At 43.8% G+C, this 24,604-nt stretch overlaps 3 protein-coding genes across 11 annotated transcripts in view; 2 read left to right on the forward strand and 1 right to left on the reverse strand.

Moving 5' to 3' along the window:
* Window positions 1–24,604, forward strand: part of PTRH2 (peptidyl-tRNA hydrolase 2) — a 1,137,200-nt gene that overhangs the window by 995,156 nt on the left and 117,440 nt on the right. The window lies entirely within an intron of this gene.
* Window positions 1–24,604, forward strand: part of SKA2 (spindle and kinetochore associated complex subunit 2) — a 976,874-nt gene that overhangs the window by 255,206 nt on the left and 697,064 nt on the right. The window lies entirely within an intron of this gene.
* The window catches only part of VMP1 (vacuole membrane protein 1), a 138,960-nt gene that overhangs the window by 7,377 nt on the left and 106,979 nt on the right, over window positions 1–24,604 (reverse strand). For both annotated transcript variants that reach the window (XM_050764735.1, XM_050764736.1), the window contains exon 10: window positions 19,930–19,991. In XM_050764735.1, the coding sequence (XP_050620692.1) occupies window positions 19,930–19,991 (62 nt within the window). The remainder of the gene's footprint in view (window positions 1–19,929; window positions 19,992–24,604) is intronic.

Raw genomic sequence — 24,604 nt, forward strand, 5'->3', positions numbered from 1 at the left:
ACAGTGAAACCCTGTCTCTACTAAAAATACAAAAATTAGCTGGGTGTGGTGGCACATGCCTGTAATCCCAGCTACTCAGGAGGCTGAGGCAGAAGAATCTCTTGAACCCAGGAGGTGGAGGTTGCAGCGAGCTGAGATCATGCCATTGCACTCCAGCCTGGGTGACAGAGTGAGACTCCGTCTCAAAAAACAAAAAACAAAACAAAACACAAAAAACAACAGCCTGGCCAACATGGCGAAACCCTGTCTCTACCAAAAAGACAAAAATTAGGCCAGCTGCGATGGTTCACGCCTGTAATCCTAGCACTCTGGGAGGCCGAGGCGGGTGGAGCACCTGAGGTCAGGAGTTCAAGACCAGCCTGGCCAACATGGTGAAATTCTGTCTCTACTAAAATACAAAAATTAGCCGGGCATGATGGCGAGTGCCTGTAACCTCAGCTACTCAAGAGGCTGAGATGGGAGAATCGCTTGAACCCAGGAGACGGTGGTTGCAGTGAGCCCAGATCGCACCACTCCACTCCAGCCTGGGCGGCTGAACGAGACTCCGTCTCCAAAAAAAAAAAAAAAAAAAAAAAAAAAATTAGCCGGGCATGATGGCAGGTGTCTGTAATCCCAGCTACTTGGGAGGCTGAGATGGAAGAATTGCTTGAACCCGGGAGACAGTGGTTGCAGTGAGCCCACATTGCACCACTTCACTCCAGCCTGGACAGCTGAGCGAGATTCCGTCTCAAAACAAAAAAACAACCCCCCCCAGCCAAAAACCAAAAGTAGCCAGGCATGATGGTGCATGCCTGTAATCTCATCTGCTAGTGGGGGCTGAGGCAGGAGGATCCGCTTGAACCTGGGAAGCGGAGACTGCAGTGAGCCAAGATTGTGCCACTGTACTCTACCCTGGGCAACAGAGTGAGACTCCATCTCAAACAAAAACAAAAACAAGGCCGGGCGCGGTGGTTCACACCTGTAATCCCATCACTTTGGGAGACTGAGGCAGGCGGATCACTTGAGGTCAGGAGTTCGAGACCAACCTGGCCAACATGGCGAAACCCCGTCTCTATTAAAAATACAAAAAATTGGCCGGGCGCGGTGGCTCAAGCCTGTAATCCCAGCACTTTGGGAGGCCGAGACGGGTGGATCACGAGGTCAGGAGATCGAGACCATCCTGGCTAACACGGTGAAACCCCGTCTCTACTAAAAAATACAAAAAAAACTAGCCGGGCGAGGTGGCGGGCGCCTGTAGTCCCAGCTACTCAGGAGGCTGAGGCAGGAGAATGGCGTGAACCCGGGAGGCAGAGCTTGCAGTGAGCTGAGATCTGGCCACTGCACTCCAGCCTCGGTGACAGACCGAGACTCCGTCTCAAAAAAAAAAAAAAAAAAAAAAAAAAAAAAACAAAAAATTAGCCAGGTGTGGTGGCATGCGCCTGTAATCCCAGCTAGTCGGGGGCTGAGGCGGAAGAATCGCTTGAACCCGGGAGGTGGCGGTTGCAGTGTGCCATTGTCCTCCAGCCTGGGGAAAAAGAGGGAAACTCTGTCGCAAAGCAAAACAAAAACAAAAACCAGTACTCTAAGTTGTAATTTAAATCTACCAGGGATAGCCATAGTCAAGCCATTATTTAAGAGAAAATTAAGAACCAAGACCCAAATGTTAGAAAGAGTAAAATGGGCCGGGCGCGGTGGCTCAAGCCTGTAATCCCAGCACTTTGGGAGGCCGAGACGGGCGGATCACGAGGTCAGGAGATCGAGACCATCCTGGCTAACACGGTGAAACCCCGTCTCTACTAAAAAATACAAAAAAAAGTAGCCGGGTGAGGTGGCGGGCGCCTGTAGTCCCAGCTACTCGGGAGGCTGAGGCAGGAGAATGGCGTAAACCTGGGAGGCGGAGCTTGCAGTGAGCTGAAATCCGGCCACTGCACCCCAGCCTGGGCGGCAGAGCAAGACTCCGTCTCAAAAAAAAAAAGAAAGAGTAAAATGTTTTTGTTTTTTAGGGAAATGAGGAAGGGACTGGAAATAATAATTCTAGATTCCCTTCAAAATAATTTGAAAAGGTAAATAATTTGCCATTGTAAGTCCATTAAGAGATACACTTTTTGTACCCATAATAATTTAAAAAAGAGATATGCTTTAGCTGATAGATACATTGTAGCTGATAGAGTATATCACATGATGTGTATTCACATGATGTATAATTTATCTTGAGGATAATGCTGAGATTAATATATCAATTTGTTATGTGTCTCTATGTAGGTTTCCATGAAAGACTAGGAAAACAGCTGAAAACAGAGAAGAGGTTAAAAGTTTTATTTATTATTATTACTTTTCTTCTTTTTATATTTTATAGAGATGGAGTCTCACTATGTTGCCCAGGCTGTTCTCAAATTCCTGGCCTCAAAAGATCCTCCCACCTTAGTTTCCCAAATTGTCATCAAAATTTTAGTTACTTCTGTTTTCCATTTCTCTACCTCTACAAACAATGGCTTAGGCTACTGATGCCTCAGCTTCAACAAAGTACTCTTATACTATAGTTTGCTTAATTATCACTAAAGCTATTTTAGTAATGGACTAGATAAAAATAGAAATTACAGCTCTCACTCTTAACATGCATTTAAGGCAAACAATAATGCCAGCTCTAAATCTTATCCATCAAGTTATTCTCAAGCAGCAGACCAGAAGCAAGAGTCCATTCTGACATTTAAGATTAACTTAAAGTGCACACATGGGGTGGGAGTAATAACTTGCAACACAGTTCAAAGGCTTTCCATAGTTGGTTTAGGAAATACCCTAAATGCCATTCTTCCCAAGCCATTACATTCTTGCAACCCTGTGCACCTTGCTAAAGACTCTAATCTCATCCCATAGTAAGTCGGGGAAGTCCTCCAATTTGCCCTTAAGCTCTGATTAAATTCAAATAATTACAATTTCGGCTGGGCGTGATGGCTCATGTCTGTAATCACAGCACTTTGGGAGGCTGAGGCGGGCAGATCATCTGAGGTCAGGAGTTCGAGACCAGCCTGGCCAGCATGGTGAAACCCTGTCTCTACTAAAAATACAAAAAAAAAAAAAAAAAAAAAAAAAAAAAAAAGTTAGGCACCATGGTGGGCGCCGTAGTCCCAGCTACTCGGGAGGCTAAGGCAGGAGAATCGCTTGAACCTCGGAGGTGGTTGCCGTGAGCCTAGATTGTGTACTGCACTCCAGCCTGGGTGACAGAGTGAGACTCTGTCTCAAAACAAAACAAAACAAAGAATTACAATTTTGTGACACAGAAGAACACAAAGTAGGAGGAGAACAAACAGACACAGAACTATTTTTTTAGTCAACTGCAGGACTAAAATATACCTAAACTAGCTATGTAAGTAGGTACTTGGCTCTAGGTGAGAAAGCTTTAGAAAAACAAAAGAAGGGCTGGGTGCGGTGGCACACACCTGTAATCCCAGCACTTTGGGAGGCCGAGGTGGGCGGATCACAAGGTCAGGAAATCGAGACCATCCTGGCTAACATGGTGAAACCCTGTCTCTACTAAAAATACAAAAAAATTAGCTGGGTGTGGTGGCGGGCGCCTGTAGTCCCAGCTACTCGGGAGGCTGAGGCACGAGAATGGCGTGAACCCAAGAGGCGGAGCTTGCAGTGAGCTGAGATCGCACCACTGCACTCCAGCCTGGGCGACAGAGCGAGACTCCATCTCAAAAAAAAAAAAAAAAAAAAAAAAAAAAAGAAAGAAGTAAGGCCGGGCGCGGTGGCTCAAGCCTGTAATCCCACCACTTTGGGAGGCCGACACGGGCGAATCACGAGGTCAGGAGATCGAGACCATCCTGCCTAACCCGGTGAAACCCCGTCTCTACTAAAAAATACAAAAAACTAGCCGGGCGAGGTGGCTGGTGCCTGTAGTTCCAGCTACTCGGGAGGCTGAGGCAGGAGAATGGCGTGAGGAGGAGGCGGAGCTTGCAGTGAGCTGAGATCCGGCCACTGCACTCCAGACTGGGGGACAGAGCGAGACTCCGTCTCAAAAAAAAAAAAAAAAAAAAAAAAAAAAGAAAGAAGTAGTTGTGGCACCATGACTCACGAGTTTGAGACCAGCCTGGGCAACATGGCGAAATCCTGTCTGTACTAAAAATACAAAAAAATTAGCCAGGCATGGTGGCACATGCCTGCAGTCCCAACTACTCGGGAGGCTAAGGCACAAGAATTGCTTGAACCTGGGAGGTGGGGGTTGCAAATGAGCTGAGACTGCATTCCAGCCTAGGCGACAAAAAAAAAAAAAAAAAAAAAAAAAAAGTCGATCTCATTTGCTTTTCCTTGCTGTGAACCTTCAACACAGTGGGTAGAAAAATCTTAGTGGGTAGTAGTATCTTCATATTTTTATTCCTGGCACAAACATAACAGCATATATAAGATTAAAAAAAAAACTTTCCACTGGGCCTGGTGGCGCATGCCTGTAGTCCCAGCTAATTTGGAGGCTGAGCAGGAGGCTCTCTTGAGCCCAGGAATTGGGATGGAGGCTTAGTGAGCTATAATCATGCCTGTGAATAGCCACTCCATTCCAGCCTGGGTAAAACAGTGAGATCCTGTCTCCGAAACAAACAAACCCTTTTCCAACAAATGATGCTAGTGGCAATTTTTACACTTTTGTTATTGTTAACTTCTGTTAAAAAAAAAAAACAACTCAGGAATGCAAATAAAAGGTTTTTTTTATTTAAAGAAAAAAAACATAGACTCGAAACATACTCAGAGCTCAAAATTGGTTTCATGGGAACAATATTTTCCCATGCTTACATACCTAGAATCTGTTAAACAGACCTAAGACAAAGTTACTGGCAAACTTAAATATCGTAAAAAGAAATCGTAAAAAAAAAAAATATATATATATATATATATATATATATATATCCATTCAAAATAACATTTGGGCAAAATTCTGCCAAGAGCCCTAGCCAAATTGCAAACAAAATCTATTATTTTTCTATGGTTTTTAATGTATATGTTACTCTGCTTCTGGAAATCACTTATGTGACAAGAAATCTGTATTTTAGGCTGGGTGTGATGGGTCATGCTTGTAATCCCAGTACTTTGGGAGGCTGAGGCAGGAGGACTTGAGGACAAGAGTTTGAGACCAGCCTGGACAACATAGTGAGACCCCTGTCTCTACAAAAGTTTAAAAAAATAGCTGGGTGTAATGGCAAGTGCCTGTATTCCTAGCTATTCAAGAGGTTGAGACGGGAGGATCCTGTGAGCCTAGGAGTTCAAGGTTAAAGTAAGCTAGGACTGAACCACTGCACTCCAGCCTTAGTGAAAGAGCAAGACCCTGTCTCTCTCTCTCTCAATAAATCAATAGATTAGATAGATAATAAATAAATAAGATCTGAAATCTGGCCAGGCAGGATAGGGTGGCTCATGCCAGTAATCCGAGCACTTTGGGTGGCTGAGGTGGGAGGACTGCTTGAGTCTAAGAGTTCAAGATCGGCTTGGGCAACATAATAAGACTCCTGTCTCTACACCCACACACAAAATTAACCAGGTATGGTGCACACCTGTAGTCCTAGTTACTCAAGAGGCTGAGTGGGGAGGACTGCTTGAACCCAGGAGGTCGAGGCTGTAGTGATCTAAAATCACACCACTACTCTCTAGCCTGGGCTATAGAGGAGAACCTGTCTCTTAAAAAACAAACAAACAAGATTGATTCACCTTGTTGTTTAGTCCTATTTACAGAGTGTATACTTAAAGTCTAAGCAGTTGGCTGGGTGCGGTGGCTCACACCTGTAATCCCAGCACTTTGGGAGGCCGAGGCAGGTGGATCACCTGAGGTTGGGAGTTCGAGACCAGCCTGACCAACATGGAGAAACCCCGTCTGTACTAAAAATACAAATAAAACTAGCTGGGCATGGTGGTGCATGCCTGTAATCCCAGGTACTCGGGAGGCTGAGGCAGGAGAAGTGCTTGAACCCGGGAGGCGTAGGTTGCAGTGACCTGAGATCGCGCCATTGCAGGCCGGCCTGGGCGACAGAGCGAGACTCCGTTTAAAAAAAAAAAAAAAAAAAAAAAAAAAGTCTAAGCAGTTGAAGTCTCTAAGCCTAAGAATATTTTACCAGCATTAATAAAGTAATTTTTTTTTTATTGAATGTAGGCTCTGCTCCTTTCTCAAATACTTTTTTGAGGATCTTAGCATTAATGTGAGCACATAGGTTACATTTACCCTTCTGAAAAACATTCTGACATAAATTCTAGTAAGGAGGCGATAGCCTCTTTACAAACAGTAATACGCCTTTTGTCTTAGAAAAAAGTCTGGGCACAACAGTTTTTTTACCTTTATTCCATTGTTTGTGCTGGGTTAGTATTCCCTCTGATGATTAATCACAAAGCCTAAAGAATCTCAGACTGTCATAAGTCAGATGCCTGAAAGCTTATAAATGAGAAAAAAAAATTTTTTTTTTTTTCAGGAGAAGATTCAGGTCAGGGTACTATAAAAAGTAAAGGGTGCTGGGCTTGGTGGTTCACTGTAATCCCAGCACTTTGAGAGGCCAAGGTGGGAGGATCACTTGAGCCTATGAGTTCAAGACCAGCCTGGGCAATATAGTGAGACCTCATCCCTACAAAAAATTTAAAAATTGGCTGGGCATGCTGGCATGCGACAGGAGGTGGGAGAATCACCTGGGCCTGGGAGGCAGAGGTTGCTCCAGCCTGGGCAACAGAGCTAGCCCCTGTCCCCACCCCCACCAAATCTGGATAGCCCAACTTCAGGAGACTGAAAACCCGTGCCCTGAGTTATAAAATTTAATTATGTTCTAAATGAATATCAGGGTCTTTAGAATTTTCTTGATTGAATGACGACCACTGTATGTAAATCAATACATCAAATTTATCCTCTGACCCCAGAGAATTCTATCAATTGAGATTTGGCCCAGGAGCACAGGAGTAGACTCCTATGTAGAAAATGGTTCTGTTCTAACTGAAGCCAACAACCGCCTCTTCTGCTGAAGAGACTGAATTTTACATTTAAGGCACTAGTAGGATACACTTTCAGGAATGAAATTAAAGTCCTTCCCTATCCTATTCTCATTACAAGCTGATCTGTCACATGTACAAAAGAGGCAAAAAGAGGGTGTGGGAGAAGATGAGCAACAAGACAGCCTAGCAATTCCCTTTCTCGGTAACAGTCTTGTAGATAATTCTCCGTCTTCAGAAATGTGCATATTTTAGTCAAACATTATAGAGTTAAATTTTCCTTCCTGCTCCCTAGGCAGTGATCTAAACAGGCTTAACGGCTAGTATTTTAATGAGTTGTCATTTCCTGTCTGATAAAGATTCTCACAGTATTTAACCACCAGTTTCCCTGGGGACCAACCAATACTAGAGCTGTATTCATAGTGACTCAGAATGGACCTCAGACTCTTGCCCTTATTCAAAAATGACAGATTGCCCTCCACATGAAACTGCCTTTCCTAGTAAGGTAGACTGCTCGGAAAAGGGTGGGGGAGTTTATCATGCAATCTTTCTGAAGAAGCCAAAGGCCATCATGCTGACTCATTAATATTTACAGCCTTCCAGCCCTTTATTAATCCAGAATAAGTAAATGAACAGGTGCTAACTGAAAATAAACTCATTTAACCCAGTAAAAACAGGATCTAGTTATTCTGTGTGACTGGAATGAAAATGTTATTATCTTTACCATTTAACTGAATAGAACACATGAATCTTTTTGTTTTGTTTTGTTTTTGGAGACAGAGTCTGGCTCTATCACCCAGGCTGGAGTGCAGTGGCACAATCTCGGCTCACTGCAACCTCCACCTCCCGGCTTCAAGTAATTCTCCTGCCTCAACCCTCTGAGTAGCTGGGATTACAGGCATACGCCACTATAACTGGCTAGTTTTTGTATTTTTAGTAGAGACAGGGTTTCACCATGTTGGCCAGGCTGCTCTCAAACTCCTGACCTCAAGGGATCCGCCTGTCTTGACCTTCCAAAATGCTGAGATTACAGGCATGAGCCACTGTGCCTGGCTGAGTATATGAATCTTTGAAGCTGATACTGTAAGAAAAAACTGGTAACTGATGTATTCTACTTGCTTTGGATCTGAAATGTGGTAGCCCCCTAATCATGTTTCTTTACATCCAGGATCTTGGAATGGCACCCCAGCATAAAATAAATTCAGGATGGCCGGGCGCGGTGGCTCAAGCCTGTAATCCCAGCACTTTGGGAGGCCGAGACGGGCGGATCACTAGGTCAGGAGATCGAGACCATCCTGGCGAACACGGTGAAACCCCGTCTCTACTAAAAAATACAAAAAACTAGCCGGGCGAGGCGGCGGGCGCCTGTAGTCCCAGCTACTCGGGAGGCTGAGGCAGGAGAATGGCGTAAACCCGGGAGGCAGAGCTTGCAGTGAGCTGAGATCCGGCCACTGCACTCCAGCCCGGGCGACAGAGCCAGACTCCGTCTCAAAAAAAAAAAATAAAAATAAAAATAAATAAATAAATAAATTCAGGATGAAAATCACACACTATACTAGAAAATCTAGGGCTTTCTCATATATACAAGTTTGGACTGACAGTCTCTGGCACCTTCTAAAATTCATTGTGATTTGACACCAGGATTTGGGATTAAAACATCTTGAATTTCATTCACATCTGTGCCCTTTCAAATGATTAAAACCTCTTTTGTACTTGTTAGTCCACTGTACGTGGAGTGGTATTATGAACACATGACACCATGGGTTTCTTCCTGGCTATGTAGAAGGAAGACCATGCTTTCTCCAGGTGTATTTTATCAGGTATATTGTCTCTACTGCCTTACAGCATATTTTATCACAAAAGAATTTGCAATTGCCCTGGCTTTTGGAGATTTAGCATTATTTTCTGTAAGAATCAGATTGAAGGTTAGACCTCCTTACCATTAGCAGCTACTCTTTGAAATAAGCTAACATTAAAGAGAAGCTCTAGAAAACAAAACCTCATTTCAGAATGCAGACTTGAGCAGCGAGAAAAGCAGGCATTTGTGCTGGTGAATGTGGCCAGAGCTAAAGGAGTGGTCTGTAAGAACTAGGTAAAACTGATTGGTTGTCAAAACAAAACTCTGTTAAAAATCAACTGATTTCATTTATAGAAAATGACAGACTGGTGACAGCTTTTTTTTTTCTTTCTGTGTTTTAAAGAGGTTGTGTTTCTTGCCTCAGTCTCCCAAGTAGCTGGAACTACAGGCGAGTGGCACTGCACCTGGCCCCAGTGGTAGGATCTTGCTCTTTCACCCACACAAGAGTACAATGGCACAAACACGGCTCACTGCAGCCTTGACCTCCTGGGCTCAAGCAATCTTCCTGCCTCAACCTTCCGCGTAGCTGGGGCCACAGTAGCTAATTTTTAATTTTTTTTTCTAGAGATGGGGTCTTGCCATGTTGCCCAGGCTGGTCTCAAACTTCTGGGCTCAAGCAATCCCGCCTCAGCCTCCCAAAGTTCTAGGATTACAGGTGTGAGTAGGTCTGATGGCAGCTTTTTATACTGACAGATCTGCACTGGCTTGAAGACTCACTGAGTTCTAAAACTTAAAAATCAGGCTGGCACAGTGGCTCATGCCTGTAATCCCAGCATTTTGGGAGGCCGAGGTGGGTGGATCACAAGGTCAGGAGTTCGAGACCAGCCTGGCCAATATGGTGGAACCCCGTCTCTAGTAAAAATGCAAAAGTTAGCTGGGTGTGGTAGTGCACACCTGTAGTTCTAGCTGCTTGGGAGGCTGAGGCAGAAGAATTGCTTGAACCCAGGAGGCAGAGGTTGCAGTGAGCTGAGATCATGCCACAGCAGTCCAGGCTGGGCGACAGAGCAAGGCTTGGTCTCAAAAAACAAAAAACAAAAACAAACAAACAAACAAAAACCAAAAAAGTGACAGTATTGGCAGGACACAGTGGCTCATGCCTATAATCTCAGCATTTGGGGAGGCTGAGGCAGGAGGATCGCTTGAGCCCAGGAGTTCAAGATCAGCCTGGGCAACACAGCGAGACCCTGTCTCAAGAAAGAAAAAAAAAGTGACAGTATTGATTGAAATTCAATCTCATTTAAAAAAAGTTATGATCTCTGTCCTTAAGGAGCTCTATCTAGAAGAATGCTGGGAGAGGGGAAAAAATGCACTTAAATGTACACTACAGAAACACGTGAGTTTTTCATTAAAAGTAACCACAGTAGTAACTACCTACAGCTGCACACAGGTGGATGCACGTGTGCACAGGCGAAGAGACAGAAATAATTCATGCTGCATCCCTACCGAATTCACACAGCAGCTGTTTGAAACTGGTGCTCTAGTCTAAATTTCCAACTTCCAGCAAATGACCTCGCTGGCTTCCACAGTGCACCCTCAGTGTCCTCCTTCTCTGCCTCAAAACATCTTGGAGTCTTCACTCCAGTTTTCAAGAAAGAACTGGTTCATGAGGATAACCAGTCCACCCCAGATTGATCCTATCTCAATCATCTCTTATCATTTATATGAATTTAACTTATCTGTAATAGTACCTCATGGGTTTTGTTATGGATATGAAATGAATATTTATGTAAAGTATCTGGCACAGTGGGTGCTTACTGTATGTTAATTTCCTTCCCACATCCTTCCCTTTCTTCATTTGTATTTTCTGTCTCTAGCATTTTACTAGTTTTACCCTCAGCCTAAAATACACACTGGTCCCTCCTATTTAATGAATGAATTAATTCATCTGGTCAACAAATATTTACAGAACAATTATAATGTGTCAGACATGACTTTGGCTTGACCTTTCCTCTAGCCCACAATTCCATGTAATCCAATATATTTGGGTTTTAATTTTCATCATGCTACTAAAATACTCCATTATGGTCAATAGTAACTTCCAAATACAATGCACCCATTTCTCATCTAACAGTCTAACTCCAGAACTCCTGTTTTAACCTTTATGCGGTCTCCCAATATCCATAACAAACATATAGAAAGGTGAAGTGCCAAAAGAGAAGGATATATAAACTACTATGGACATGAAGAGAAAGGGGTTTTCCCAAACTGCAGAAAGAGGTTATGTTAGACTGTATAAACTGAGTCTCAGCAGCTGGGGTTTAAACCCTATGTTAAGCCTTAAATTCTATCCTTTTGTCAGATAATACAAATGTTGGTGTCCCACACTTCCATAACTTTTTCTGATTATTTTCAATGATCAAAGTCAAAGAGAAGCGAATACATGGATCATTTTATACTTTAAAATGAAAGGACAGATTTTCTTTCTGTAGAAGAAAAAGTCCAGGCTCACGTAGCTCATTCTGACCACTTTCCATAGAGTGAGGAATAAGAAACAACATTCGGATTCAAGCACTTAATTACTCACTGGTTAAAATGATCTCTCTTGCCACAGGCAAGCCTGACTCTGAGGTCAAGCATCAAGTTAGCTCAGAAATAGGAGACAGCAAAGAAGAGCATGGAACATTCTGTATCTGGTAAAAAGTCCCTGTTCCAGCCAACACCATCCCCCAGCCCTCAAGTTCAACGATTGAGTTATGGAAACTTTTCTTGTGTGGTAAAACTGGGGACTTTGTCTTCCAATAAGACCCTGGCAACATGACAATCAGCCAATGTTCTGCATATGGTTTGCTGCTAGTCATATGCTTAATGTTATTTTCTGGGAATTCACATCCCCTATTTGGTGAGAATATGGGAACATGTCATTTTAATCATAACTTTAAAAGTTAGATTTGGTTATGCTCTTTAAGAAATATGTACAGAGGAGAATGGCGTAAAAACCCGGGAGGCAGAGCTTGCAGTGAGCTGAGATCCGGCCACTGCACTCCAGCCTGGGCGACACAGCGAGACTCCGTCTCAAAAAAAAAAAAAAAAAAAAAAAAAAGAAATATGTACAGGTCTCTCCCATTGGAGAAAGTCTAAAATTAAATAAAAATTAGTATTAAATCATAATAATAATAATAAAAAAAAGGGCTGGGCACGGTGGCTCATGCCTGTAATCCCAGCACTTTGGGAGGCCGAGGAGGGTGGATTACAAATTCAAGAGTTTGAGACCAGCCTGACAAACATGGTGAAATCCTGTCTCTACTAAAGATAAAAATATTAGCCAGGCATGGTGGCAGGTGCCTGTAATCCCAGCTACTCAGGAGAATCGCTTGAACACGGGAGGCAGAGGTTGCAGTGTGCTGAGATTGCACCACAGCGCTCAAGCCTGGGCAATAGAACAAAACTGTCTCAAAAACAAAACAAAACAAAACAAAACACAAGTAACGTAATGCCTTTTGAGCTAGAAAGTTCTCTAGTTCTTTGGTTCTATCACCTGACTTTGGGTCTTGCCATGTTGACCAGACTGGTCTTGAATTCCTGAGAATTCAACCGATCTATCTGCCTCGGCCTCCCAAAGTGCTGGGATTACAGGTGTGAGCCACCATGCCCAGGCTAAAAAAAAATATATATATTTTTTGAGACAGAGTCTTGCTCTGTCGCCCAGGCTGGAGTGCAGTGGTGCAATCTTAGCTCACTACAACGTCCACCTCCTGGGTTCAAGCAATTCTCCCACCTCAGCCTCTTGAGTAGCTGGGACTACAGGCATCCATCACCACACTTGGCTAGTTTTTGTATTTTTAGTAGAGGCAGGGTTTCACTATGTTGACCAGCCTGGTCTTGAACTCCTGACCTCAGGTGATCTGCCCACCTCAGCCTCCCAAAGTTCTGGGATTATAGGTGTGAACTACTGTGCCTGGTCTTTTTTTTTTTTTTTAATTTTTATGTTTTATTTTATTTTTATTTATTTAGTTTTTTGAGACGGAGTCTCTCTCTGTCGCCCAGGCTGGAGCGCAGTGGCGCGATCTTGGCTCACTGCAAGCTCCGCCTCCCAGGTTCACACCATTCTCCTGCCTCAGCCTCCCGAGTAGCTGGGACTACAGGGGCCTGCCACCACGCCCAGCTAGTTTTTTTTTTTTTTTTGTATTTTTTAGTAGAGACGGGGTTTCACCATGTTAGCCAGGATGGTCTCGATCTCCTGACCTCGTGATCTGCCCATCTCGGCCTCCCAAAGTGCTGGGATTCCAGGCTTGAGCCACCGCGCCCGGCCTATTTTTTATTTTTTAGAAGGAGTCTCCTTGTGTCACTGAGGCTGGAGTACGCTGGCAAGATCTTGGCTCACTGCAATCTCCACCTTCCAGGTTCAAGTGATTCTCCTGTCTCAGTCTCTGGAGTAGCTGGGATTACAGGCGCCCACCCCCACACATGGCTAATTTTTTGTATTTTTAGTAGAGATGAGGTTTCATCATGTGGCCCAGGCTGGACTCCTGACCTCAGGTAATACACCTGCCTCGGCCTCCCAAAGTGCTGGGGTTATAGATGTGAGCCATCATGCCCAGCCCCAGCCAAAAGATTTTTGATACCCCCACCCCTTTTTTTTTGAGACGGAGTCTCACTCTGTCGCCCAGGCTGGAGTGCAGTGGCCTGAACTCGGCTCACTGCAAGCTCTGCCTCCTTGGTTCAAGCGATTCTCCTGCCTCAGCCTCCTGAGTAGCTGGGACGACAGGCACCTGCCACCATGTCCGGCTAATTTTTGTATATTTAGTGGAGATGGGGTTTCACCATGTTGGCCAGACTGGTCTTGAATTCCTGACCTCAGGTGATCTGCCCAAAATGCTGGGATTACAGCTGTGAGCCTCTGCGCCCGGCCCGGGATTCATTTTTCATTCTTCTTTGCCTTATTATCTCACAATTTTATTTTAAATTTGAACTGCTTCTGGCTTTTTTCTTGCTTGTCTTTTGATTTTGTTCTCTACCATGACAAGTTATCACTCCTTTATTTGTGACTACAAGGTTTTAAATATCCTTCAAAAGACTGCATTCTGAAGTTTACTAATTTAATTTGATGATTTGCTATACCATTAAGGGATTTTTTTTTTTTTTTTTTGAGACAGAGTCTCACTGTCACCTACGCTGGAGTGCATTGGTGTGATCTCGGCTCACTGCAACCTCTGCCTCCCAGGTTTGAGCAATTCTACCTCAGCCTCCCAAGTAGCTGGGATTACAGGCATGTGGCACCATGCCCGGCTAATTTTTGTATTTTTAGTAGAGATGGGGGTCTTATCATGTTGGCCAGCCTGGTCTCAAACTCCTGATCTCAAATGATCTACCCGCCTCGGCCTCCCAAAGTGCTGGGATTACAGGCAAAAGCCACCATGCCTGGCCCCATTCAGGGTTTTAGCAGTGTGAAGGGGAGAACTAACAATTAAAGGAGAATGTTTATTTTCTTTCTTCCTTTCTTTTTTTCAAGAATCAGGGTCTCACTCTGTTGCCTAGGATGGAGTGCAATAGTATGATCATGGTTCACTGCAGCCTCAACCTCCTGCCTCAAACAATTTTTCCACCTCAGCCTCTTGGGTAGCAGGGACTACAGGCGGGTGCCACCACGCCCAACTAATTTGTTAGTGTGTTTTTTTGTAGAGACAGACAGGGTCTTACTATGTTTCCAGGCTGGTCCTGAATTCCTGGCCTCAAATGATCTAAAGGAGAATGTTTCTACAGCAGGTTAGAGACAGTATATCTAGTGAGGAAATCCAGCTGTTCACCTCCTCTTTTCTGAAATAAAGTACTAATCTATTAATTATGATATGAAATCATATATTTGGGTCTACTAAAAATTCATTCTCTTTATTGAACTTAATCCCTATTTTAGCTTTGGTGAGGCTACCTATTAATTTTCATTTGAACACTTGTATTTAAAAACATTTCTGGCTGGGCATGGTGGCTCACACCTGTAATTCTAGCACTTTGGGAGGCTGAGGTGGGTGGATCACTTGAGGTCAGGAGTTTGAGACCAGCCTGACCAACATTATGAAACCCTATCTCGCCGGGCGCGGTGGCCCAAGCCTGTAATCCCAGCACTTTGGGAGGCCGAGACGGGTGGATCACGAGGTCAGGAGATCGAGACCATCCTGGATAACACGGTGAAACCCCGTCTCTACTAAGAAATACAAAAAACTAGCCGGGCGAGGTGGCGGGCGCCTGTAGTCCCAGCTACTCGGGAGGCTGAGGCCGGAGAATGGCGTGAACCCGGGAGGCGGAGCTTGCAGTGAGCTGAGATCCGGCCACTGCACTCCAGCCTGGGCTACAGAGCGAGACTCCGTCTCAAAAAAAAAAAAAAAAAAGAAACCCTATCTCTATGAAAAATACAAAAATTAGCCATGTGTGGTGGTGCACTCCTGTAATCCCAGCCACTCAGGAGGCTGAAGCAGGAGATTTGCTTGAACCTGGGAGGTGGAAGTTGCAGTAAGCCGAGATCACACCACTGCACTACAGCCTGGGCGACACAGCAAGACTCTGTCTCAAAAAAAAAAAAAAAAAGTATTTCCTACTTCAAAACATAAAAAAATCAATCATGTCATACTCAATTGGAGAATCTGATTAAAAGATAATGTTATTAATGACAAAGACTAAAAGGATACCCTTTGGGATCTGATAATAAAGCTTTACTAGCATCTGCTGAGTCTAATTATTTATACTGTTTAATACATTATCTAGAAAAGAATGGCTGGGCACGGTGGCTCACTCCTGTAATCCCAGCACTTTGGGAGGCCGAGGTGGGCGGATCACCTAAGGTCAGGAGCTTGAGATCAGCCTGGCCAACATGGTGGAACCCCGTCTCTACTAAAAATATAAAAATTAGCCAGGCTGCCGGGCGCGGTGGCTCACGCCTGTAATCCCAGCACTTTGGGAGGCCGAGGCGGGCGGATCACAAGGTCAGGAGATCGAGACCACGGTGAAACCCCGTCTCTACTAAAAATACAAAAAATTAGCCGGGCGCGGTGGCGGGCGCCTGTAGTCCCAGCTACTCAGGAGGCTGAGGCAGGAGAATGGCGTAAACCCAGGAGGCGGAGCTTGCAGTGAGCCGAGATCGTGCCACTGCACTCCAGCCTGGGCGACAGAGCGAGACTCCGTCTCAAAAAAAAAAAAAAAAAATTAGCCAGGCCTGGTGGCGCACGCCTGTGATCCCAGTTACTTGGGAGGCTGAGGCAGGAAAATCGCTTGAACCCAGGAGGCAGAGGTGGCAGTGACCTGAGATTGTGCCACTGCACCCCAGCCTGGGCGACAGAGCAAAACTCCATCTCAAAAAAAAAAAAGGGCCAGGCGCAGTGGCTCACGCCTGTAATTCCAGCACTTTGGGAGGCCTAGGCGGGCGTATCACCTGAGGTCAGGAGTTAGAGACCAGCTTGACCAACATGGAGAAACCCCGTCCCTATTAAACATAAAAAATTAGCCGGGTGTGATGGCACATGCCTGTAATCCCAGCTACTCGGGAGGCTGAGTCAGGAGAACTGCTTGAACCCCAGAGGTGGAGGTTGGGGTGAGCCGAGATCCGAGATCCAAGATCGCACCATTGCACTCCAGCCTGGGCAACAAGAGTGAAACTCTGCCTCAAAAAAGAAAAGAAAAGAAAAGAAAACAGAAGTAGCTGAGGTAATCCCTGTAGACAGTGCTGGGAAAATGATAAGGATATCAAGACATTCCAACATCTGCTCCTGAAAATAATTTTTCAAATATGATACAACTCATTTAATTCAATACAAATCTGAATCCAGTAGGTCTTGAATATTTTAGCATAACTATATTCAAAACCATCTTATCTTTAAGAGTAAAGGATCACTGGAATTTTTTGAGGGGACACGCTAGTGGGGTTTAAAATAAATTACTGACTTTGAAAGACGTAAAATAGGCCGGGTGCAGTGGCTCACGCCTGTAATCCCAGCACTTTGGGAGGCCGAGGCAGGTGGATCACGAGGTCAGGAGATCAAGACCATCCTGGCTAACATGGTGAAACCCTGTCTCTCTTAAAAATACAAAAAATTAGCCGGGCGTGGAGGCGGGCGCCTGTAGTCCCAGCTACTTGGGAGGCTGAGGCAGGAGAATGGTGTGAACCCAGGAGGCGGAGCTTGAAGTGAGGTGAGATCGCGCCACTGCACTCCAGCCTGGGCGACAGAGTGAGACTCCGTCTTAAAAAAAAAAAAAAAAGAAATAAGTGCATGTAGTATACTAGGGAAAAAACAAAAAAGGGTAAACACAAAGTGAAGGGCTTCAAGAAGAGGAGGAGAAAGGGGGTGAAGACAGTGGTGATGATATGCTCAGATTAAAATTTCAAAAAGGTTAGTGACTGCAATATGGTGAATAGATTGGAAGAGAGTGAAACTGGATATATTGGTAGATGAAACAAGTAGCTAAGTAATTTAACTTCCTAGAAATTCCAAAGGCTGGGGAAACAGAAGGTGCTCGTGGTGAGGATGCAGGATTAGCTGAAAAACTTCTTTCTACAAATGTTCAGTATAGGAAAAGAACAAATAATGCATGGTGTTATACGTACTGCGTTCTGCAGTCTCAAGGTAGAGCAGTAGTCTCTAAGAATAAATGAAGTATTTTCCTTACATTTAAAAAATAAGGGGCTGGGAGCAGGGGCTTACGCCTGTAATCCCAGCACTTTGGGAGGCCAAGATGGGCGGATCACCAGGTCAGGAGTTTGAGACCAGCCTGACCAACATGGTGAAACCCTATCTCCACTAAAAATACAAGAATTAGCTGGGCGTGGTGGCGTACGCTTGTAATCCCAGCTACTCAGGAGGCTGAGGCAGAAGAATTGCTTGAACCTGGGAGGCAGAGGTTGTAGTGAGCTGAGATTGCACCACTGCACTCCAGCCTGGAGCGAGACTCTGTCTCAAAAACAACAACAAAAAACAAAAACATAAGGGAAGGCCAGGCATGGTGGCTCATGCCTGTAATCCCAACACTTTGGGAGGCTGAGGTGGGAGGACTACTTGAAACCAGGAGTTTGACACTAGCCTGGGTAGCAAAGGGAGACCCCGTCTCTACAAAAATAAATAAATAAATAAATAAAAAATAAGGGACAAGAGTATTTTTTGTCTTTATGTGATATATGGTGACATATAAAATACTTTATTTGTAAGGATTCAGGCAGCAAAAAACTAGAGTAAATTTAATTTTAAATGTAAATTTTAGTGTACAACTTATAAATTCACACTGATAAGCTCAGGAATTAATGAAACTAATGACTGGCTCCACTGAGTACAATCTCAAGAATATATTTTTTCCTTATTAAAGCTGAACTAGCAAATATTAAAAACTATTTTATTACAAAACAAAGAAAAGAATGAATATATATATGACTAAAAAAACCAATAGTCACGAACTCAACACCAAGTGGCATTTTTTTTTAAATAGCAAAAATTTCCATAAATGTTTGCTTTGTAAGTGGCTTTTAAGATAAAGATTTACATTAAAACTAAACAAAGGGCACTTAAACTTGACACTTTTCCACCATGGGGCAGCTGTATTACTGAATGAAAAGAAAACCTCTCCCCTATAATAACAAATTAAAAACCTAACAACTTTTGGTCTTATTGCAATGTATTTTTTATTTCATTTGTTTCTTTTTTTTTTTTTTTTTTTTTTGAGATGGAGTTTCACTCTTATTGCCCAGGCTGGAGTGCAATGGCACGATCTAGGCTCACCGTAACCTCCGCCTCCCAGGTTCAAGCAATTCTCCTGCCTCAGCCTCTCTAGTAGCTGGGATTACAGGCATGTGCCACCACGCCTGGCTAATTTTATTTTTAGTAGTGATGGGGTTTCTCCATGTTGGTCAGGCTAGTCTCGAACTCCCAACCTCAGGTGATTCCCCTGCCTCAGCCTCCCAAAGTGCTGGGATTAGAGGCATGAGCCCCTGTGCCCGGCCTTATTGCAATTTAATAGGCAACAGTGTTCATATTCCAGCTGAAAGTTAATCTGATTAATCCAACAAAATGTGCCTTTACTGTTTTATTAAACTGAACTCTATAATTTTGTGAGAATATCATTTAAATCTTATGTTAAAACTGGTCTTCATCACTTCTTAAAACTAAACACAAAAATAAAAGCTTTGGATAGTTTAGCCTTTTATTATTTATTTTTATATTTTATTTTTTGAGACGGAGCTCACTGTGTTGCCCAGGCAAGAGTGCAGTGGCAGGATCTCAGCTCACTGCAACCTCCGCCTCATGGGTTCAAGCGATTCTCTTACCTCAGCCTTCGAGTAGCTGGGACTATAGGCACCCGCTACCACCCCAGGCTAATATTTGTATTTTTAGTAGAGATGGGGTTTCACCATATTGGCCAGGCTGGTCTCGAACTCCTGACCTTGTGATCCACTTGCCTTGGCCTCCCAAAGTGCTGGGATTACAGACGTCAGTCACCGTGCCTGGCCAGTTTAACCTTTTAAAATAACCTAATTTTTCTCTAGTGAAGTAATAGAGACCTGACATATTTTGTTAATATTATGCCATCTAACATGACTTATTTAATGAAATGCTATTTTTTTTTTTTTTTTTTTTTTTGAGATGGTGTCTTGTTCTGTCACCCAGGCTGGAGGGCAATGGCATGATCTTGGCTCACCGCAACCTCTGCCTTCCAGGTTCAAGCGATTCTCCTGCCTCAGTCTCCTGAGTAGCTGGGACTACAGGTGCCTGCCACCACGGCCAGCTAGGTTTTATATAAAATACTAAAATTTTATGTAAGATTTATATTTACATTTAAATGTGGCTGTGTATCTGGCATCTAGTTTGGCCAAAAATCACAGCATTGTACTAAAGCACCACTAAACTGTAAAGATATACACATATCTTTTATATAAAGAGAGTTTCTTATTTCTTTGGTGGGGCTATAGATTCAAACCCCAAAGCTTCTTTTAAACCCAGAATTATATCACTTGATAGATGTTTGATTTACAATTAAACAGGGATAATGTGAGCTTTATCCTTCCCTACTATAGAACAAGAAAATCTTCATTTACTAATAACAGCAAGTTATTTTTGCTTCTCAAAAAATAAAGAACTATGTCAAAAATTCTATTTCAATTCAGTTTTGTACACATTTACTGACATTTAAACAGTAATTATATTAATATTAGTCCTTAAAGAATTACTTACCCAATGAAAGCCACCATTTGCTCCACTATGTGCTTGCTGAATGTTATTATAACAAAAATTTTCTGTAAAGAAAACACCAGTTAAAATAAATTATTTAGTTATCAAAAAACCAACATAAATTCACAATTCTGGTAATAGTCTAAAGAGGTAAGATTGTGCCCCTAACTGCAATTTTTAAATTTCTTTAAAAATAAAATATAACATTTCCATCCTGGCCAACATGGTGAAACCCCATCTCTACTAAAAATACAAAAATTAGCTGGGCATGGTGACATGTGCCTGTAGTCCCAGCTACTTGGGAGGCTGAGGCAGGAGAATTGCTCGAACCCAGGAGGTGGAGGTAGCAGTGAGCTGGGATCGCACCACTGCACTCCAGCCTGACAACAGAGTGAGGAGACTCCATCTCAAAAAATAAATAAATAAATAAATAAATAAAATATTAATAAAAGATAACATTTAATTCAAACGTTATCCACTTTGTATTCCTTTTTTTTTGAGACAGAGTTTCGCTCTTATTACCCAGGCTGGAGTGTAATGGCGTGATCTCAGCTCACTGCAACCTCCACCTCCCGGGTTCAAGTGAGTCTCCTGCCTCAGCCTCCCAAGTAGCTGGGATTACAGGGATGCGCCACCAAGCCCAGTTAATTTTTTTTGTATTTTTAGTAGAGAAGGTGTTTCTCTATGTTGGTCAGGCTGGTCTCGAACTCCCGACCTCAGGTGATCCGTCTGCCTCAGCCTCCCAAAGTGCTGGGATTACAGGCATGAATCATCGTACTCGGCCTTTTTTTTTCTTCCTTCTTTTTTTTGAGACAGAGTCTCCCTCTGTTGCCCAGGCTGGAGTGCAGTGGTGCCATCTTGGCTTACTACAACCTCTGCCTCCCAGGGTCAAGTGATTCTCCTACCTCAGCCTCCCAAGTAGCTGGGGATTACAGGTGCACGACAACACGCCTGGAAAATTTTTGTGTTTTTAGTAGAGATGGGGTTTCACCATGCTGGCCAGGATGGTCTCGAACTCCTGACCTGGTGATCCACCTGCCTCAGTCTCCCAAAGTGCTGGGACTACAGGCGCCTGCCACCACGCCTGGCTAATAACAGCAAGTTATTTTTAAACTAATTACGGCAAGTTATTAATTTTTTGCATTTTTAGTAGAGATGGGGTTTCCCCGTGTTAGCCAGGATGGTCTCGATCTCCTGACCTCGTGATCTGCCCACCTCGGCCTCCCAAAGTGCTGGGATTACAGGCGTGAGCCACTACGCCCAGCCAACAGCAGTCTTCTTTTTTTGAGACGGAGTCTCGCTGTGTCACCCAGGCTGGAGTGCAGTGGCGCGATCTCGGCTCACTGCAAGCTCCGCCTCCCGGGTTCACGCCATTCTCCTGCCTCAGCCTCCGAGTAGCTGGGACTACAGGCGCCCGCCACCACGCCCGGCTAGTTTTTTGTATTTTTAGTAGAGACGGGGTTTCACCATGTTAGCCAGGATGGTCTTGATCTCCTGACCTCGTGATCCACCCGCCTCGGCCTCCCAAAGTGCTGGGATTACAGACTTGAGCCACCACGCCCGGCCAGCAGTCTTCTTTTTATCCACTCACTATGAATCTCAGGAACCTGGACAGGTTAGACTAATGTACATTATTTCTGGCAAGAAGACTAATAAGGCAAAGGTATACAACTGGTGTGTGAATATCATAAAGCTAACAAGGCAATTGTTACAGATAATTTGTGGAGAAAAGCAGGGGGTCTATACCAAAAACCAGTTATTTAGAGCTATAAATCTTCTATTAATCAACAGAGCTAGTAGTTCTTGCCTTTCAGTGATTTCATCACCATGAACTTTCCCTACCATCATTTCTTAACAATCAATGCCTAAATAATTGCACAATTTCAATGCAAACCAGCAAAACAAGATTTTCTTTTTGTATGTAGCAGCTTGCAAAGTCACTTCTGTGTAAGACAAAAAATGTGTCACACACCTAAGAACATATGTCTTAGCCTTTCAGGCTGGAGATCTGAGTGGGAATTCTACAAAATAAAAGGCACAGACCACCGAAGAGCCCTCTTAACCACATGCATAGAATAAACAAAGGAAAGGGTAGAGGAGGAGAAAAAAGACATGGGAGGGAGGAACTAATTGTGCTAGAATGAACAAAGATGGAACCATCTGTAAAAGAAGTCCTTCATTGTAAAGAATAATTTTTTTTTTTTTTTTGAGACGGAGTCTCGCTCTGTTGCCCAGGCTGGTGTGCAGTGGCTCGATCTGGGCTCACTGCAAGCTCCACCTCCCGGGTTCACGCCATTCTCCTGCCTCAGCATCCCGAGTAGCTGGGACTACAGGTGCCCACCACCATGCCCAGCTATTTTTTTTAGTAGAGACAGGGTTTCACCGTGTTAGCCAGGATGGTCTCGATCTCCTGACCTCGTGATCCGCCTGCCTCGGCCTCCCAAAGTGCTGGGATTACAGGCGTGAGCCACTGTGCCCGGCTGGAAAGAAGAATCTTAAGACAGATTCAGTTATTAAATATTTAGTGCCTACTATCTGCCAGATGCTATTCTAGGCATTATAATACATCAGTGAACGAACAGACAAAAATATCTGCCCTCCTGGGAGTTTATAATACTGTGTGTGTGCTGGTGGGTGTGAACATAGAGAGATAATAAAGAACACTGATGTATTTTAAGGGTACAGTAAGTAAATTAAACGGTACATGAAATAACATAAACGAGTATGTTGCCTTTCTTCATTATTTGGGACAAAGGTAATGTCTCTAAGGATACTACCTGTTTAAAACTATTTTCTAAAAAGATACTCTTCTCGGCCGGCGCGGTGGCTCAAGCCTGTAATCCCAGCACTTTGGGAGGCCGAGACGGGCGGATCACGAGGTCAGGAGATCGAGACCATCCTGGCTATCATGGTGAAACCCCGTCTCTACTAAAAAACACAAAAAACTAGCCGGGCGAGGTGGCGGGCGCCTGTAGTCCCAGCTACTCGGGAGGCTGAGGCAGGAGAATGGCGTAAACCCGGGAGGCGGAGCTTGCAGTGAGCTGAGATCCAGCCACTGCACTCCAGCCTGGGCGACAGAGCGAGACTCCGTCTCAAAAAAAAAAAAAAGAAAAAAAAAAAAAAAAAGATACTCTTCTCATGCCTCTTCCTATCTAAGGATACTTCGACTTGACCCCATGCAGCGGAAGGGGAAATCTGATCTAACATTAAAGGTAGATTGATTTGAATCTTTTAGGGGAAGGTTAATAGGAAGACATCAATAAAAACAGCAATATTTATTAAAGAAGGTTGTCTAATTTTAAGCTGAGGAAAAAGGGAAGAAAGAAAAGCAGACAAGGAGACAGGTTTACTATTAGGGTAGAAAAAAATTGGTGTGTGTGTGTGGCTTTCCCACTATTATTTCAGAATGGCTAAAATGTTTATATTACTAATATTGTTTACCCATACAATGAGAAATGTTTGTTACTCTAAGGTACATCTGGATGTACATCAAGTGACATGCCTTTACAAAGTATGTCACCATGATACGATGGAACACAACAAACATATCCCATGGTCTTGGTTTAGTGAAGGAACTCAGATTCTTTCCTTTCAGAAACATAAATGGATTTTATCTTTCTTTTTCTTTTTTGCTTTCACATAGATACAGGGAATGAGCTTTATCTTGACAGAGCTTGGTTTGAATTCTAGGGCCTTAGGCAAGTATTTTACCTTCTCTAACACAGTTCCCTCATCTATGAAATGTGGTTAACAACGACCTCTCAGAATTGTCTGCCATGAGATAACCACTGCAAATTACCTTGCACAGGTCCTGATCAATAGCAGGCGTTAAACAATTCAGTTTCCTTAATCATATCAATACATTGAAGTTAAGAAGGCAATGCAAAAGAATGGAAAGAATACTGAACTGGAAGTCAAAACACTTGGGTTCAAATTCCAGCTGTTACTTATTCTTTTAAGCAACTATTACTTTTTTTTTTTTTTTTTTTTTTTTTGAGACGGAGTCTCACTCTGTCACCCAGGCTGGAGTGCAGTGGCCGGATCTCAGCTCACTGCAAGCTCCGCCTCCCGGGTTCACGCCATTCTCCTGCCTCAGCCTCCCGAGTAGCTGGACTACAGGCGCCTGCCACCTCGCCCGGCTAAGTTTTTGTATTTTTAGTAGAGACGGGGTTTCACTGTGTTAGCCAGGATGGTCTCGATCTCCTGACCTCGTGATCCGCCTGTCTCGGCCTCCCAAAGTGCTGGGATTACAGGCTTGAGCCACCGCGCCCGGCTGCAAGTATTACTTTTTAACCTCCCTACCTCTGAGAATTACAGAATGGGTACAGTAATTCCTCTCTTCCAGGAGTGTAAGAATTAACTCATATAGATAAATGCTTTAAAGTGTGAAGTTCCATTAAAAAATTAATCATCAGCCAGGCGCAGTGGATCACGCCTGTAATCCCAGCATTTTGGGAGGCCAAGGTGGGCGGATCACGAGGTCAGGAGTTTGCAACCAACCTGGCCAATATGGTGAACCCTGTCTCTACTAAAAATACAAAATTAGCTGGGTGTGGTGGCTTGTGCCCTGTAGTCCCACTTACTCTGGAGGCTAAGACAAAAGAATTGTTTGAACCTGGAAGGTGGAGGTTGCAGTAAGCTGAAATCGTGCCACCACACTCCAGCTTGGGTGATAGAG

This window comes from Macaca thibetana, chromosome 16 (assembly GCF_024542745.1).
Source record: "Macaca thibetana thibetana isolate TM-01 chromosome 16, ASM2454274v1, whole genome shotgun sequence".
NCBI lineage: Eukaryota > Metazoa > Chordata > Mammalia > Primates > Cercopithecidae > Macaca > Macaca thibetana.